The sequence below is a fragment of the Eucyclogobius newberryi genome, unplaced genomic scaffold, assembly GCF_026437365.1.
Source record: "Eucyclogobius newberryi isolate DKJ021-1_F unplaced genomic scaffold, fEucNew1.0.hap1 SCAF_19, whole genome shotgun sequence".
In the NCBI taxonomy this organism is placed as follows: domain Eukaryota; kingdom Metazoa; phylum Chordata; class Actinopteri; order Gobiiformes; family Gobiidae; genus Eucyclogobius; species Eucyclogobius newberryi.
In genome coordinates, this window is record NW_027315823.1 from 31,428,744 (window position 1) to 31,447,976 (window position 19,233).

The 19,233-nt window shown below is 42.5% G+C and overlaps 1 protein-coding gene across 5 annotated transcripts in view; it reads left to right on the top strand.

Moving 5' to 3' along the window:
* The window catches only part of kcnab2a (potassium voltage-gated channel subfamily A regulatory beta subunit 2a), a 145,529-nt gene that overhangs the window by 81,540 nt on the left and 44,756 nt on the right, over positions 1 to 19,233 (top strand). Inside the window, exon 1 of one of the 5 annotated variants that reach the window (XM_072452657.1) lies at positions 10,383 to 11,115. The exons of the other annotated variants lie outside the window; for them this stretch is intronic. Coding sequence (XP_072308758.1) covers positions 10,904 to 11,115 — 212 coding nt within the window. The 5' untranslated portion in view covers positions 10,383 to 10,903. Of the gene's footprint in view, positions 1 to 10,382; positions 11,116 to 19,233 lie in introns of those variants that run through there. 5 annotated transcript variants of the gene reach the window in all.

Consider the following 19,233-nt stretch of genomic DNA (forward strand, 5'->3'; position numbering starts at 1 on the left):
CAATCTATTGTTAAGACTTAGTTTGAAACTTTTCTGAGCTCAAACTTCTGGCCTGCCCTGCTGGACTCTGGAGGCTTCATTACAATGTGGCATCATCGATTACTCCTGCTCCCCTCTCCAATATGGCCACCCGAACGCACAAGACAAAGGCAATCATTTTAATTGCGTGTGCGCTGCTTGGCTTTTCTTAGCGTTGGTAATAAGAGATGAATATGCTTCTTCCTGCACATGGACGCTTGTTTGCAGAAAAGAAAATGCGGTTGGCGGTGTTTGTAAATTTGGTTCCGCTGTAGTCGTGATCACAGAGACGCACGTGAGCGGCTACATAGCTTCAGCTTGTTCTCCTCCTCCTCCTACGCTTATTGAATGAAGCGCTGGGCCTTATCACTGCTCTAGATTCACTCACACTGATTGAACGGCTAAAAAAGGATTTTAGCGAGTCTATACGATTTTGGGATATAGCTTCAAATTAGATTCTGTTGGTTTGTCTAAAACTGGGCCTTGGGTTTGAGTCACAGGATGAAAACAAAGCAAAAGCAAAGGTCTGACTTAAAGGTACTCTCTGTCACCACCTCGCTCAGACCACCACCTGCACACAAGGAGATTTTATTGCTTTGGCTCAAATTTTCCGCAGTATGGCATTCAACCGTTCCATCCTTTATTCAATTTATTCCATTACAGGTGTTTTTATTCCTTAAAAAAAAAAAAAAGAAGGAAATCCCCACTCCTCACAGATCTGATGCCTCTTGCTTGTCTGTTGGAGATAGACGATTTTAATGCCACTGGAGGACATTTCAGAGAAGTTGGTGCACAGAAGACCTGTAATTGCTATATCCTCTCATACTGATCTCTCTAATTGTCTCAATTTGATCTAGATCAGGGGTGGGCAAACTACGGCCCGCGGGCCACATACGGCCCGTTTGTCTTTATAAAGTAATATTTAAATGTTTTGGGTTTTTTTTTGCCCTTGAGCATCTGTCTGCACTTGTATCCTTAATAAAGATAACGTGAAATGAATTAAATAATAGATTCAATAGCCTATATTTGACAGAAAAGTGATATTTTATTTGATATTTAATTATTATTATTTATATTTTTTACACCAATGATCGCGGGCCGGCCCTCCACTACTTGCCTGGATTCGAATATGGCCCTCGGAGGTTAATAATATTAAATGTATGTACAGGTAAAATATGTAAAAGTTCCTCGTACAGTCTTGCAGAATGCATTGATGCTCAGCCCTGTTTTGGAATCGTCTGCTTTATGGTTTTAGCATTGATCTTCAAAACCCCAATAACCATAAACTAATGTTTTGAAAGTTTACTGACCCCCTATGGTCAGTGTTGGTACGTCTATACAAGTTCCAATGGTGAGTCAAATGCATGCTGTTGCTGTTGTTTAGTCCCTCAAAACCGTATCCTTTTTTCGTGTTGCTAACCAAGGAGAAACAAAAGCTAGCAAAAACTTTACACCCTTTGTGATAATAATATGAATCTGATTGTTCCCTGTCAAATATTAACACTATTTGATTAAAACATTTGAAAGGACTTGAAAGGCTCTGAAGATGTGTCCAAACATCAGTAATGACGTGATCAGAGGGGCAGTTTTCTTAGCGTGAGCGGTCGCACTTGAAAGACCTCCCACGGAGCTGTTTTCTGACTGCTCAACTACAGGGCTGAACGACTGTATGTGTGACAAGATTTCTGACACAAAAGAATGAAAAGACCACTCTAATCATCACTCAACGCAGCAACAGGTGGCAACAATGGTTTAAATGTCTCCAGGGGGCTCAGACTTGCTGGTGGTATGTTGTGGGGGGTTTATGCGAATGCGTTTGTAATGACAAAGATTACAAAGACGTTCCGGCGTGTTCTATAAACGATATTTAAATTGTCGATGACATGCAAATAAGGATGTCACAATATCAAATTGTTGTGTTCCAATCACTGTGAGGAAAAACATTTGATGAATATTCAGAGAGATCTGTTAAGAAATCGGTTTATGAAATCAAACATAAAATAAATGTGACAAACTGCGAGGCACATTTTTAGAAACATTTATGTGTATTTTTATTGACTATAGATTTAATTAAAAAATACTTGATATTTCTTCTAAAGTATCCATCCATCCATTTCTAGTATTATTTTTTTAGCTCTCATTATTATATTGTGTCCGGAATAGTTATTGACATCCCTATGTTCAAAACACTATAAGAGTATTGTATTAACAGAACTGGAGCATCTGTCAAAATAGATTAATATTGTAGTTTCCAATCTATTTTGTTGTTCTGTCAGCTGTCATGCACTGCTGTTGTAAGCTGTCTCAGATGCCCTGGGGCAGGTTGATGAAGATATGGCATGGCAGCCAAAACATTAAGTCAGCCTCCAACCAAGCAAAGTGTATGACTGGATTGCCCAAGGACAGACACATGTATATGCACTAAACTTAACCTTCTGGTTACTGAACAGGTCGCTCTGCCACAATAAAGACTAGTATATTATTAAAGGGTCACTATGCATCTTTCATGGTGAGAGATCAGTCACTTGCCTCTACGTAAATGTCTTTGCTTTGCCTAGAATGTCTCACAGAATGACATTAAACCTTTCCCGTGCATTTGGTTCAGTTACAGGTTTACAAAAAAAATGCATTCTTATGGTGAGCGGGGTCATATCTACACAGATCTGAGCTGTAACTTGGCCCAGCGTCACCTTTTGTGTTCATTGTGACAGACAGAGGTTTAATGCAATACTGTCGGTGTAATCCCTCATTCGTCCAGGCGTGTTCCATAGTAGAAAAAGCTTCAGTTGTAGTCATCTAGACTCAGTTAGAAAAAATAAATAAATAATGCAATACTGTGTAACATTCTAGGCAAAGCAATACTATTTACACCGAGATAAGCAGGTGGCCAACCCTCCACCAAGTTAGTACACCTTATAATATTATATTCTATAACGTATCTGTTTTTGTTTGTTTGGTTTCCACCCAAAGTCTCATTGAAGTGTTTTAAATGTACAGCGTGGCCAGCCTTGGTGATCTCAGTGTGGGCCAGTGGAATGTTTGTGAGATCCTTGAGGTCATCATGTGCGATAAAGTGTCAGTCATCTTTAATGATCGCTGGTCTTCAAAGAGACGCTCAAAGCAAATGAAATGGCTCCTGTCAATTTAAGGAAAGTTGGCAGCTGTTTCTATGGTAAGTGTGACCGTCCTGCTTTATTGGATTGGGAACATTTACAAACTGTTTGCCGTCTGTAACTGTTGATAGCTTGTTATTTGATTGTGAGGCATTTATGAATGTACACAATAATTGGACATGAATGTAATTAAACATCACAAGGTTAGGCTATATAGTTTCACTGTGGAAAGTCAGTCAAGTGTGCCCCATGCCAGAAGCAGCAATGCAGTGAAAAATGGTTGTTGCATTGATCTGTTGTGGTGATGGATGACGAGCCTGTCGGATGATGCATTCTCGTATTGATTACCGTCCTGCATGTTGTGCTGGAGTCGATGAAATGCGAAGATTTACCGATGCAGATAAATCAAGGGTCAACAAAGACAACACCTACATCTAGCATAAATGAAAAGATGTCATTCGTCAAATAGTTTTCATAATGGCTGCAATAACTTGGGGACAACCAGTATCGTACTGGCTCGAAGTCTTGGGAGTTACATGTACGTGTAGCGTCATTGCCATAGAGAGTTGTTGACAGTTTCCAATATTTTCCAAAGCCAGTGGGGATTTAGTGAAGCGGTCAGGGCAGATGACTGGCTTGACCCCATCTGTCCATCCACACGACTGGCCTCTTGTACTTCTCAGTGGGTTCCCTCGCAGTGTCACGACCGGGACCTCGGGCAGTGGAGAATGGACTGTGCACTCAAGCTGCAAGAGCAATAAGCACTATGCAGTAACGCTGTGATTTCTGCCATGCTGATACTGTCTTACCTTGGAAATGCTCTCAAGAATCCACGTTGTCGCGTATGCTGAACGCATCAGCGGTGGCGTGGATCAATGGTGGGATTTTGTGTCGCGGGAAGTGTTGATGGGTGTTAGATTAGTGACACTCGTAACACAAATGACTGCATGTGGCCATATCACCCTGAGCATGCCTCGTGTCAGATCCCAGAGGCTAAGCAGGTTCGGGCCTTGTTAGTACTTGGAAGAAAGACCACCGAGAATTAGGGCTGCAGCTATCGATTATTTTAGTAATCGAGTAATCTGTCGTTTTTTTTCTTAGATTAATCGGTTAATTTGTTTGTACATTCAGTAAAGCATTTAAAAGCATATATAATCATTTTTGAATCATTGTAATCATTGTAATAAACAAATAAGATGAGTTTCTGCTTTAAAAAAACACCTTTTATTTTTAATTTCACATTTCAGTTTGTCCCCAAAACAGTGACATTTCACTTCACCAGTCCAAAGTGTTTTATTTGTATACAAAGAATATATATATAAAGGACTAATTCCCTTGTCACGAGACTGTTTCATTTGCGTTTCTGTCACATAACTTAAAATAAGACATTAGTTTGTAAAACATTGTGTGTGGGACAGTGACGCTGGTGTTTGGAGCGGTGGCTCTACATTTAGCATTTTGTCACTTTACGGCGTTGGCTCCGTGTCATCGCGGACTTTCTGTTTCACATCAGATTATTATAACACGGTCGTGCTCCTCCTGCTGTTTCCATAGATGTATTTGCTGTTTCAAGGCGCCGCAGAGGAGCGTGTGGCATGTTAGAAATGTACGAGTGTGACTGGGAAGCAGTTGGGAGCATGAGGGAGCGTGAGTGTGGAGCGGGGGGAGCGTGAGTGTGGAGCATGGGGGAGCGTGAGTGTGGAGCATGAGGGAGCGTGAGTGTGGAGCATGAGGGAGCGTGAGTGTGGAGCGGGGGGAGCGTGAGTGTGGAGCATGAGGGAGCGTGAGTGTGGAGCATGAGGGAGCGTGAGTGTGGAGCGGGGGGAGCGTGAGTGTGGAGCGGGGGGAGCGTGAGTGTGGAGCACCAGGGAGCGTGAGTGTGGAGCACCAGGGAGCGTGAGTGTGGAGCACCAGGGAGCGTGAGTGTGGAGCGGGGGCGGGAGCGTGAGTGTGGAGCGGGGGCGGGAGCGGGAGCGTGAGTGTGGAGCGGGGGCGGGAGCGTGAGTGTGGAGCGGGGGGAGCGTGAGTGAGGAGCATGAGGGAGTGTGGAGCGGGGGGAGCGTGAGTGTGGAGCGGGGGGAGCGTGAGTGTGGAGCACCAGGGAGCGTGAGTGTGGAGCGGGGGCGGGAGCGTGAGTGTGGAGCGGGGGGAGCGTGAGTGTGGCGCATGAGGGAGCGTGAGTGTGGAGCATGAGGGAGCGTGAGTGTGGAGCATGAGGGAGCGTGAGTGTGGAGCGGGGGGAGCGTGAGTGTGGAGCATGGGGGAGCGTGAGTGTGGAGCATGAGGGAGCGTGAGTGTGGAGCGGGGGGAGCGTGAGTGTGGAGCATGAGGGAGCGTGAGTGTGGAGCATGAGGGAGCGTGAGTGTGGAGCGGGGGGAGCGTGAGTGTGGAGCGGGGGGAGCGTGAGTGTGGAGCACCAGGGAGCGTGAGTGTGGAGCACCAGGGAGCGTGAGTGTGGAGCACCAGGGAGCGTGAGTGTGGAGCGGGGGCGGGAGCGTGAGTGTGGAGCGGGGGCGGGAGCGGGAGCGTGAGTGTGGAGCGGGGGCGGGAGCGTGAGTGTGGAGCGGGGGGAGCGTGAGTGAGGAGCATGAGGGAGTGTGGAGCGGGGGGAGCGTGAGTGTGGAGCGGGGGGAGCGTGAGTGTGGAGCACCAGGGAGCGTGAGTGTGGAGCGGGGGCGGGAGCGTGAGTGTGGAGCGGGGGGAGCGTGAGTGTGGCGCATGAGGGAGCGTGAGTGTGGAGCATGAGGGAGCGTGAGTGTGGAGCGGGGGGAGCGTGAGTGTGGAGCGGGGGGAGCGTGAGTGTGGAGCATGAGGGAGCGTGAGTGTGGAGCATGAGGGAGCGTGAGTGTGGAGCGGGGTGAGCGTGAGTGTGGAGCATGAGGGAGCGTGAGTGTGGAGCATGAGGGAGCGTGAGTGTGGAGCATGAGGGAGCGTGAGTGTGGAGCGGGGGGAGCGTGAGTGTGGAGCACGAGGGAGCGTGAGTGTGGAGCACCAGGGAGCGTGAGTGTGGAGCAGGGGGAGCGTGAGTGTGGTGCATGAGGGAGCGTGAGTGTGGAGCATGAGGGAGCGTGAGTGTGGAGCGGGGGGAGCGTGAGTGTGGAGCATGAGGGAGCGTGAGTGTGGAGCATGAGGGAGCGTGAGTGTGGAGCGGGGGGAGCGTGAGTGTGGAGCATGAGGGAGCGTGAGTGTGGAGCGGGGGGAGCGTGAGTGTGGAGCGGGGGGAGCGTGAGTGTGGAGCGGGGGGAGCGTGAGTGTGGAGCGGGGGGAGCGTGAGTGTGGAGCGGGGGGAGCGTGAGTGTGGAGCATGAGGGAGCGTGAGTGTGGAGCAGGGGGAGCGTGAGTGTGGAGCATGAGGGAGCGTGAGTGTGGAGCTCCCGTGAGTGTGGAGCGGGGGGAGCGTGAGTGTGGAGCTCCCGTGAGTGTGGAGCGGGGGGAGCGTGAGTGTGGAGCGGGGGGAGCGTGAGTGTGGAGCGGGGGGAGCGTGAGTGTGGAGCGCGGGTCCGCGGTGGCGCGGTGAGGAGGCGGTGGCTGGGGCGGGCGGAGCGCGGAGCTCGTTGTGGCGGTTGCTCGCGGCAGCTGCTCTTTAACACAACAAAACTGGTCCCGGTCGCACCTATAACACATCCATGAGTCGTGAGTTTCAAACACGCCGCTCTCTCTGTTGTGCTTCAGCTGCTTCAGGAACGAGCTCCGCACGCCACAGATTCACATGTTTTTAATTAGATATGTAAATTAAACGAATCATCGAGGCAATAAAATAATAATCAAAGCTTTTTTGTAATTGAATTGTTCGATTTACTCGAGTAATCGTTGCAGCCCTACAGAGAATACTGTCCTTGTGTCCTTGGGCAAGACACTTCACCCACAAATGTTTCACAAATGAGAGAGTGTTTATAAGCAATGCAGTACAACAGATGGAAATGAATCCATGGCTACCTCCCAGCGTGTTTACAGCATGTGTTTCATTTATGTTCATTAACTAGCTCTGTCATGGACATTGTAACGAACACTGTATTTGATTATGTAAATGAAAGTAAATTAAAACATTATCATGTTTTTTCTTTTTGGTGTTGTTTTCAAAGATTTACAGACAGGCATGGTGCAGTTTTTTACAGAGATGTTATTCCCTCAACAAACAAGATTGATAAAACGTAAAATCTTAATATTCAATGTTTCAGTCATAGCAATGCACTTCATTGTAGTTTTAACATTGTTTTTGTCAGGTTCAATATTGTGTGAACCAGTAAATCTGTGATGGCTCTTCTTCACCGCTGTATACCCCCACAGCAGAGATGGCAGATTGAAAATGTAGGTGCGACTATCACTGTCATGGTTAACTGCATTGGGAAATGAGCTAAAGGGGAGATGGAATATCATTAGCCCTGAATGTGCCTCCCAAAGCAGGGTCCACAAACACGAGCCCCAGCTCTCTGCCCCATACGCTGTTTTTATATGAATATCAGTGCATTATCATGTTAAATCATTCACTGTACTTCGGTAAATCGGCAAATCCTCAGTTTTGTGCATCTGAAGTTTAAATCAACATTTCAGGAATTAGTACCTTTTCCCTCTAGGTTCTATTTATGTCCAGGGGCCTAAAGGTCACGGCTAAGAATATGGTTGTCTGTTAGCAACAGCCTGTTTGTCAGATTCCTTTGACTGAAACAGTTCTTTCACTATCTGTCTCCCCTCCTGATGGCATCTCACTTAATTATCTCCCTTTGGCACTCTCTCTGGTCCACTTAGATAAGGTTCAGTATCCTGTTTCATTCCTCATCTAACATCTCTTCGATTTGTAACATCCTCACGCTTAGTCCCAATTACTGCAAGTATTTATTTTCAGCTCCCAATTATCAAGTTTTTTTTGGGCGATTTGGTACATACTTTTGCTGCACGCTACACGCCTACTCACTTCACCCAAGAATTTACTTATTGTGCGTCAGATTGGTTTGTAAGAGTTGCATTAACAGATGGCTAAAGTAGGTGGTTGCTGGACTGGCATTGCACTGGCCTAATTATGATTCACAGTTCAAGGCAAGTGGTTTAAAATGGCATTCCGAGGAGAAGAATGTTGAAGAGACGGTAACCTTTTGGGCTTTTTGTTAAATACTACTATAACTACTTGTCTTCAGTGTCAAAGTTTCATTCAAGCATTAAAATGCATTGTTCCATCGTCTGAAAATGCATTGTTCCATCGTCAATGGGGATTTGAATGGTACTTTGCCTGCACTCCTTATCATATGTCAGTTCCCTCTGTACAAAGGGCTTTGTCAGGCAGGATATCTTATTATGAATATAGATTGATAGATGGATGGATGGATGGATGGATGGATGGATGAATTTGCTCTTAAATGTTGTCCAGGTAAAGCATGAAATGTTGCATAGTGCACATTTAAAACCATGATCATTTCCTTTGAACTAAACCAGAATGAAACCAAACCCAACCAAGGCCTGAGTTCAGTACAAGACAGGATTTGTTACCAATTATCTCCGTCTAATCGAACTATAATCTTTATGTCTGGTGTGTTAGTTGTCCTACAACTAAAATTTCCATGAAGGCACGACTATAAAACATTGAAGAGAGGAAAGGCAGTTAAGACAAAAGCACTGCAGCGTAGTTATCCGTGTGACAGCCCTGCCTCAGACATGTATTGTCATAGATAAAGTTACATAATAAATATTTCATGGCCAGTTGAACAGACCCATGTGATTTGAGTCCCCTCTTTCTGCCGATGCCACCAGGATGTCCTGCCCACTGCACATTTCCCCAATTCTATCACGACAGAATGCCCCGCGTAAAACCTCACTGCGCTGTAGCATAAGGATATGGAAGAGATTTTACAAGCAGGAGTTAAGTAGGACTATAACAGACTCAGCATAAACACATGGTCCCCCCAATAATGCAACCATTGGGTCTGGACTAACCCAGACCGAAACCAGTCCATACTGTATTGAAAAGTATGGCTTGATCTGAACTAAACCAGGACAAATGTGGGTCTTCATCATAATTGAATCTAGACAATACAAATGGAGTAATGCAATGGGAAGTTTTAAAACTCAAATTTACATCAGTGGAAGAGGAGAAGCACCAGCATCAGCATCACATCAGCCTCTCACTATCGGATTGTGGAAATCGGATGTAATAAAAGTTTGAAACTCACTGTAGAAGCTGCCGTCTCTGTCTAATGTGGTTGTGGGCAGGAGGCTTTGCTTTGCTGCTCCAGTTCATATAAAACTGCCAGGTTATGTCCCAGTCTGACTGCTTTATTTTAGTCCGGTTTAGACAGGCCTTGTCCTCAGTCCCAGGGTCTACAGTATTAGCCTATTGTTGGTTTGCTTACAGTAATATTTGCCCAAAGGGGTAATGCGAAGCTGCGTTTAACATTCACAGTCATAAGTGGCCTGTTTATCTGCTCACTTTTAAGTTTGTCTTTGTATCTTTCTGGCACCATTCCTGAGACAATCTGTAGGTGATATACTATAATATAAAACAAAATCATCAGAAATGTTGATTGTAAAACAGCAAATAACGTCCTAAACAGACATCGCTGTTGCTGTACTCACTGTCTGCCTAGGCATGCAGGCGCCACAAATCCCAGCAGAAAACAAGAACAGCGATCGATCGAATAGAGGTGGGCAATATTGACAAAAATGAATATCTCAATAATTTTATTCTGATAAAAATAGTCAGGCGATATTTTGTCAATCCAATAGAAATGTGTTAAAATATCTTTAAATCAGACAAATGTGAAATGTCTGTACAATTAAACACAAAAGTACAGAATTAACACATACGTATTTTTTCTTATCAGCTCTTTTTGTAGCAATTTTACTATAAAAACGATATACTCAATATTCAGATTTTGCATATCTTCCAAACAACATTCACAATATTATCTACATTTTAATATATTGCCCAGCCTTACTATAAAGTGCATAAAATAGGTCTAAACTACAACCTGACGAGATTTCAACCTGCATCTGGACTAAAAATGGAAAAAGGCTAAACCAGATCTAAAGCTGCTTTATACCAGGACAAATCTTAGTTTATGAAGAGATGCACACGTCTATGCATCACTGCAGGGCAACATATGCACAAAGCACATCAGCACTCTATATTTCTATTTGATGAGCACTCGTCCAAGCCCCGTTGCTCTGAATGGCCACGGCAGCGTTCTCTACAGTATCTCCCCCCTCGGTGACTCCACTTATCCCTCCCACCTCCCTCCCTCCCTCCGCTCTCCTTCGCTCCTCGCACTTTTCCCTGGCTCTCCTCCTCTCTCATGCCACTGTGCTCCGAGCCGCTTTAGCCGCTACAGATGCAAGTTTAATCCAAGGCTATACCAGTCAGCGCCGGCAACTAAAAGAGATCTGTCTGGCTTTTTCACTCTTGTAAACTAACGCGTCGGTATTTGTAAAGAATTTTCAACAGCTTGTGAGATGGAACGGAGCAGCACATTGCATTGCATTCTTGTTTTGTGTGGATTTGGGCATTTTTAAAACGACAAAAGGAGGTTTTTCAAGCGCGAGACTGCAAAAGAGTTTTTGCTTAATGGTTCTTCTTTTTCAAACCTGGACTCATGCTGTGAGTGGATTCCTTCACTTCATCAGCGTTTTGGGGTCATTGTCATGTGGCTGCGCAGCCTGACATCCTGGACACTTACTTAAGCGCCAGTCAGTTTGACCAACACTTGGACTATAGTGGACATTTAGCAGGAGCAGGAGAAGGTTCGTCTATCTTTTTGGACTCTTAGTTAGTTAAAGAACCCAAAATGCAGGTGTCGCTGGTGTGCACGGACCATCGCGGCGGGGTGAGCCGGACCACGGAGGAGAGGCTGAACCGGCAAAATGCCAACAGCCCCGGGACTGGCACTCGCAGCAAGTTCAAGGCTGTGGCCATGGTCGCGCGCAGCCTGGGGCAGTTGTCGGTGCAGAGCGCGCCTTCCTCCAGCGAGCAGAGCATGAAGACGGGCATGAAGTATCGGTAGGAAGCACACAAATCTACTGTAGGAAAAGAGAAATGCAGTGCTCGTATGAGCCGGTTTGAATGGGAGTGGTTGTGAAACTGCAGTAGATTTTTTTCAATTTAATTAGAGATTACACTGTATAATTCATTGCAGAAAAACAAAATAAACTGCCGTTTTATGGAAACATTTCAATATCACATTATATGCACTGCAAAGACCTGCCATCATCTTTATAATTCTAATTGTTTACTAAATTGTCCTACTTTTGAAAAAATCATGAATAATTCTGTTTTATGATTTATTAAAATAAAAGAGAGACGAGCTTCTATTGTAGAATTGTATTGTCTTAATTGCCTTATTGGTAAAGTTATAAGTGTGTGCCGTGGACCTGTATTCAGATCAGGTTTAGTCATCATTTATCATAGTGCTAAATAATAAATTGTATCGATAAATGAAATGCATCTTTCTCCATCAGTTGAAGTTAGAGCAAATCCAATTTGTCAAAACTGATGATCACAACTATAACCGCACTCTCGATTATTTTAAATGTTAAAACAATAACCAGTAGCGAAACCGTAAATGTCACTTAAAATATTGTATTTATTATGGATTTTTTGCAACACAATATAGATGAGAAAAATGGCTTTGTTCCAGGTTTTGAGTGTCAGACTGTGCGTTCATATCAGACTGAACAGAAGGCAAATAATTGCATTTTCAATTACAAAGTTTTTTGTAGTGAATAATAATTGAAACTCTGTTAATTGCGTAGCCGTAATGGAAGGTCTGCTATTGATATTCAAAACAGTCTCTTGTATTATTCCTTGGGTTGACTTGTCTGTGCCTAATCTGTTATTTCAATCATTAAATGTTAGCAAAGCCTACGTTCAAAGACAGCGTTCGGGTTTGTGATTACTCTTATTTTTTTATCTTTGTGGCAGTAAAATGACCTTCTCAGTCCTTTCATGTATGTCTTTCTTTCAGCTGAAAACGTCCCTCGTGCCCTTTCGGCTCTCACCTCTGATCATGTTAAAGTCAGAGCTATTGACATCTGACATTTGAAAACAACTTATTGACCTGCCACATCCAGATTAATTGACCCTGAGAGAGGATAACGTGTCAATACTGGCAACCCTTTTAAATTAAGTCTGGTATAATTGTTTTCCCTCCTTCCTGTCAATACTTTCTCTGATTATAGATAATTAACAACAGGCAACAATGAAGTTAACTAGTGTAGCTAGTATAACATGCATTTAAATGTAATTGCATATTATGGGCTTTGCTTACTGGAAGGTTTATTTTATCTCGTGCATCGTGGTGTTGAGACCTTTACCAAGACATCTTTCCAATAAGATAGTTGTGGGCGATAGTTGTGGGCGATATTGACAAATATAATTTTTGGAGCATCCCAATAACATATCTATGAGGTTTAATCATCAGACAAATGTGAAATGCCTGTTCATTTATCACAAAAGTCCAGAAATATCACCTTATACCTTTATTTGAAAGTCTATGACATAATTTTTGTTTAATTTTTTATTCTTAATCAGCTCTTTTTGTAGCATTTTTTACTATAAACAATATATTTGGTATTCAAATGTTGTATTACCCACCTTTTAAAAAAGGTGATATAAACATATGGGCTGACGGTGGCACAGAGCTGGTTAGCATTAAGCTGATGGTCGTCAGTTTAATTTGGACTTTGTTTTAGTAGTGCTTGTTGTTGTATTCTTTGGTAAAACACTCATTCATGATGCTTCTCCATCATTTATCCAGGCTTGGGCCAGACACAAAGACCATTGTTGGCCCTAGAGTTGCAGCGTTTGCCCACATAAGTACATAAATTGCCTCAATAAACAGAATTATAAACAGACACGGTAATTAATTGCAAACATTCTCTTCTCTAGCTCATTTCATTACTGTGGTTTTAAAGCCATAAATCAGATTATTTAGTGAGCACGAACCTCAAGGGGCAGAAGGACTAATGACTGCATTTTATCTTCTTTATTCAGAGTTACCATTCGCACGGAGGGTAAGGGGCGGACATGCGTTTCTAACCAAATGCTAATTTATGCTGTTTGTGTGGTAAATTGTGCAAATTATTCAGCACTTTACAGAAAGAGCTGGAAATGAAAGGGAAATCTCAACTGGGAGAGCATGTGGAGTAGCCATTGTAAGTACAGTAAATGGAAGAGCACTGCGATAATGACACTTAGATTAATGCTGATTTCAGTGCTCAAAGTGTGTGTTGCATTTGTGTGTCCCAGGGCCTCACTAAGTTGTGTCTTTCAACAGGCCGCTGGATGTCCCGAGCCTGTTCACACAAACTAGATTTAAAATGTCTAATTGTCTGATAGCGTCTTTTGTCTTAATCATTTTTGCCTTTTAATGGGCCACCTGCTTGTCCCTGTGGAGATGTTATTGCTTTGCCTAGAATGTTCCACAGTATGGCATTAAACATATGGATTTTAAGATAAGATAAGATAAGATAAGATAATCCTTTATCCTATATCGATGGTAAAATACAATACAATAGGTAAAATAGAAGAAAGTAAAATAGAAGATAGTCAATATCACGGTTTTACTTCAATGCTTAAACTTATAAGGTTGCAACAATTAACTGGAATCAGCGTGACTAATCGACTGCTAAAATAATCACTGAATATTTTAATCCTTGTTTGTTTGTTTGTTATCTATCTTTGTGTTTATCACAAAGAAACAAATGTTTTAAATTAAAATCTCAAAAGAATCAGCTTCAATATCACTAAAGCACTTACTCTGTAGATATTGTTCATGTAGAAGCATTTAGTCAGCATATTTACCGAAATATGGTTTAAATGCATTTTAAACTCAATGTACAATAGTAATTATCGTTTGACTAGTAAAATAATCGTTTAAAAATAAGTTTCAATGAGGAACTTTCAGCAGACACATGAATCTGAGTCTTAGCTTATGACAATAATGTACTTTTGCATCTGTTATTGTACAATTTCCTTCTGCTTTTTGTGAATTACAAATGGTTTCACACTTAATAAGCAAAAGCTACAGCCTACTTGCCTGACCAGCCATTGCCAACACATTTTGGCAAACTACTTATCAAAACTGTGTGTGGGTCTGGGGCTCGACCGCTGCGGTTCAATTTCTAGGGCGCAGTTTAGAGCAGAGACAGAACCAATCACGTAAACCCAGAAGTGACACAAAAAACGCGACACGCTTAACCGGATATTACGTAGCCCATGTTAACAAGGCGTGTGCCGCGTTATCCGTCCTGAATGCAGAAAATGTTGCCTGAATCGCGATGACGCCCTTCGTATAACCGCATCTAACGCACGTTCATCACGGCGAGTAGAGCGGACTTTCCTGATCGTTCAAACCGAAGCGAGAGCAGAAGTAAAGACTCGGTCACGAGCCGGGTCACGAGCCTGGTCACGAGCCGGGTCACGAGCTGGGTCACGAGCCGGGTCACGAGCCGGGTCCGCCATCTTGAATGTTTTGGAACGGGGGTGAAGAGCTACTTCCGTATCTCAGTGTGACGCGTTAAAACCTCCGCCTGGGATTGGTCGGTAAATGGATGACCGACGATTTCATTGGCTCTGACTCCGATTCCAGACCCTTACGCATTTGAACAGAATGTGGGCGGGGCTGGCGGGTCAGGCAAACGGCCTTCACCTCTTTCTGCACATCACTGTTAATGTCTTTGCAATATATATGTGATCGAAATAAACAAATAAGTCGCAGCCCTAACCGACAACTGGCTTATTTTTACCAGGCAAAGGGATTTGTTGTTGTTGTTGTTGTTGTTTTATGGTGGTTGGCAGCCTGAAAATGTGCATTTACCGCCACCTTCTGTAGTTGTACTGTACGTCCTCAAAGTATGTGTTTTGACCATAATTTTATTTTTTAAAGTAATTTGGGAAAAGGCCATTGAAATGGAAGCCTCACCTTTATATTGAACGTAGTTATGAAAAACTATATTGCATGTTTTTGTCCTCATTCACTTCTATCCTTGAGTCACCAATTGTAAGCTTCATCATTTACTGCCTATAATGAACTGCATCCAAACTTTTGCTATTACCAAACTGCCAAAACGCTTCCGTGTGGTTTCGGGCCTTAAAACGAGACAATATCTATAATTACAGCTTAATTCTAGCTTTTCATTTGCCTAAATGCACAACTCCATTCTGAAGCCTCGTTGCGTTCATTTGCATTGCTAAGAGCTGTGTCTCTGTCATTATTGAAGCTAATGATATTGAATGAGTAAAATCATTTGGAGGCCCAGCGGCTGTTTGTGTTCTTTTCTGTGCTGCCAAGTCCAAACTTACTCCCCACGAGGATTATGTGATGTAAACTGAAGGAAATGCATGGCTAAAAGTACACCGCATACATACATGTGCAGTCAAGAGGAAAGCTCTGCAGACTCTGCTGACAAATCAAATGTATTTTTTACGTAATACTGTAGTTCCTCTCACATTGTAGCGATCATTAGAAGGACTGTGCACATTTAAAGAAGCGCAGAATACCCACATTTTGTCATAAATCTTTAAGCATAAGTTGGTCATTGTTTTAAAAATAGACTGTAGTTAGTTCACAAATGAATTCACTAACGACAGTATATTTTACATTATGTGACATCAAACAATAATTTTCTTTAACTGAAATAACAAAAATGTCAGATTTGATCAAAAAGGTTTGTGATTTATCCAATTCTTACCTAATTCATTATTCAAAAGTACAAGGCATTTTGTCCCAGTTCCTACAGATACGTTTCTATGAATTAACATCTTGGCAGTCTTGCAAAGTCTTGAAATATTTATTCACCTAATCAATAAGTCAAGCTGTATTTGGATTGTAAAACAGCACAAGCCACATTGAATTAATTGTTACACGGTTATAACTGTCAAAAGTGTAACCCGCCAGCATTAACCCTTTTTTACATGGTAACATGGAAACGCACAGGGAAAATCATTTCTCAAGATTATTTTCCACATCTTGTCTGTGTCAATTCTATCTTGTGAGATCTTGCGGCGTGAGATATTGTCCCATTCCTACAAGAGCTGTACGATATTATCTCAATATAGTTTCACGGTACGATATTTAGCGCAAAATAGTGGAGAATTGAGAAGCTTTTGTGCAAATCATCACAGTCATATTCCAAAACCTTTATTTCATTGTCTGCGCTGAACTGTTGCAAAGGATCATGGTCAATGTAGTTCATTATGTGTCATTTTAGCTGATGCTTTTTACAAAACAATGAATGTAGACAAAAGAGCTTTTCATTTGATGTATTGTGACATGATTATTGTGAGACATTTGACGATACGATATTACGGTTATTGTAACATCCCTAATTCTTACCAACCAGTATAGCAAATAGACACTCACTTGAACAAATATTAATGATTGAGAGGACAGAATGTGAAGAACAGTAAAGACCACATGGTAAAAGAAGCAAGATAAAACCATATTATATCTTAGAAATGATGTTCTATTGTCTAAAAGAAGTGTTCGTTGTCAAAATTGAGTTGGAAATGATGGTATCGGGACAACGCTAGGAGCCCTGGAGGTATTTTCTATGGTCGTATTACTTTGTGCTTGCGTTTTATTGAGCAGAGAGCTGAAGGAGGCACACAGCCGGAGAAGGGTTAGTGTCTGGGGTTCGGTGCGTGCCCGTGAGGAGAAGCTACTGTATAGGCTGCAGTGATGTGCGCTCATGTGTCTAATACTCCTTTTAAGTTTGCCTCGCGGTTCTCCTTTTCTCTCATCCTCGAGCGAGGGATTTATTTCCTCTGTTAAAATCACTTACTCATTTAACCATTGACATCTGAAGTGGTTTCATAATTATTCCCCCGTAAGAAGCCCGTATCCAGTCTGCAAAAACTTTCTGCGATTATCCTCACAGGGAAAGACGAGAGGAAGGGAGATTGACTTCATTTGCATATAACCCTCACTATGCGTTTGAACGGCAGACGTGAGCTTGAAAGAAGATCGCCAGAGTCTATCCGAAAATGCAGGTTAAGCCAGTCAATAGTCCATGGAAGGCATCAAAGTGAAGGTCGTTTAAAGGGACAAATAGCGTCTTTAGTGGAAATGCCTATAGCCGCGCTCTTCAGGCAGATGACACTGGGTTAGCATGACATGACTGGTGAAAATGGAGGCTGGGAAATTGCTCTTCTCCTCCAAGGAATGATTAAATGGGCCTCAGTCAGGGTTGAATTAATGACACACGCAAAATGGCTCTTGATTATGCAAAGTAATCGCGCGGCGGATGAGAAAGTGTCCATAGAAGTCGACAGGTAGGAACTCGGGGCTCATTTTGAGGTTAATCGACGCTTAGTAACAAATGAGATGTGGAAGTTGGTCTTGTGTAAAGTGGTATAATGTGAGGAAACCATGCGAGTAATAGGGATTTCACAAGATTTTAGTGATACGGTTATTGAGGGAAGAAACAACACAATTTTACAATTCACGACCATTGAACCGAACAACAGGGAAATCCTTAAATCTCTCATTCATATATTTGAATAGACAGCCTTTCCATGTGACCAGCTTTATGAAATCAAATCACCTTAATGATAAAGTAAATCTAGTGTGACATATTGGGCACACAAGCATTTTTCATAAATATATATGTTTTTATATATTTTTACTGATACCGTTTAATCATATGAAAACTTTGGGACTTTTGTGAATTTTTGTTATATACAATATTTATATGGATAAACTAAGACTAAAACAATAGTAAATGAAGATTATTGATTTACACATTATTACACATACATTTGCGTTAGTGGGATCTAGTGGGTTCATTTTCATTTCTTTCTTTTTCTTTTCTTTTTTTTTTTCTTTTTTTCTACTTAAACCAACATTCTATAAGTATTCAAAGCCGGGAATTAATGTATTACAATTCACACTTTAATTCTCTACATGCTCTGCCATTACGGTTGTCAGAAGAATCGTTACCCAGAGCACTCATCGATACTAACTCGAGTATGGAGCCTTTCCCTCAGTATTGAACCCTTGAATACATTTCGGACACTGCGTAGGCATTGAGAAGACTACTACACTACATTGTGCAGCGTTGTGCAGAACTGCAGTGGCGCTTTGCTTGTATCACCTTTCTGATGGACGGCTGTTTTTATGCTTGGTCCACTAACTGAGCGTGTTGCGGTGGCGCCCAGAGAAAATTTTTGCTTCGGGAGAATTTTTTTTGTCTTATCGTAGCCTTTTTCCTTGTGTCCTGCGCTGCACTTTGTAACATTTACTGCAGCGTCCGTGGAAATCTGTGACAGAAATCTTCAAATCTGAGCCTGATTCAGCCAGAGGGCGGTGGGACAAAGTAAGCTGAACAAATGTCTTCGGAGTTCTGAAAAGGCACTGAAGGTAACTAGACTATTTATCTGAAGCGAATCACTTCAAGGCGACGCTATCAGGATGAATAACAATTACTTTTGGTGCTTTTGTCTGCTTCCTTGTTTCTGAAATGTTTTTCGAGCTCATGACAAAGAAGCTGAGGCATTAGAAAGAGCGAGACAGATGTTGCTTGTCTTTATAGTTAATCACACAAATAAGTAACCGTGGTGTTTCTCTCAGAATTTATATGTAGCGCACATTTCATACGAGAACAAATCAAAGAGCAAAGTAATCAATATTCCACTGGACTGGTGATGAGGAGAGGTTGAGGAGGCTGGCGGTTTCTGCTGCTGCGGTGGAGGATAAGCAACACAAAATGAATTAGCATAGTTAAACAGTCCGGAGAAAGTATGTTTACATGAACGATTAGAGAGGCAAGAAGTGTAGACTGTGATTGGCCGACAATGAGAGAAAAGTTTAGATTTTTCCTTGTCAAATTTAAACAGTTTCATAGTTCTGGGCTGATCAATAGTGGAAAAAAATATATATGATCTTGATTTATTATATCATGTTTGAAATAACAATGATTCAAATTGGTTGCAAAGATGAGTGCTTGAGTGGGTCAATCAAAGACAAATCCAAAGCACTATTTTAAAAGTCCTTCATTGAGCAGGATTTGCTTTACGTTTTGCTGCATGGTTCTTTCTTCAGGGCACACGTGAGGAAGAAGATGCGAGGTATCTTTATAGCCACGTGTGCCCTGAAGAAAGAACCATGCAGGCAAAATG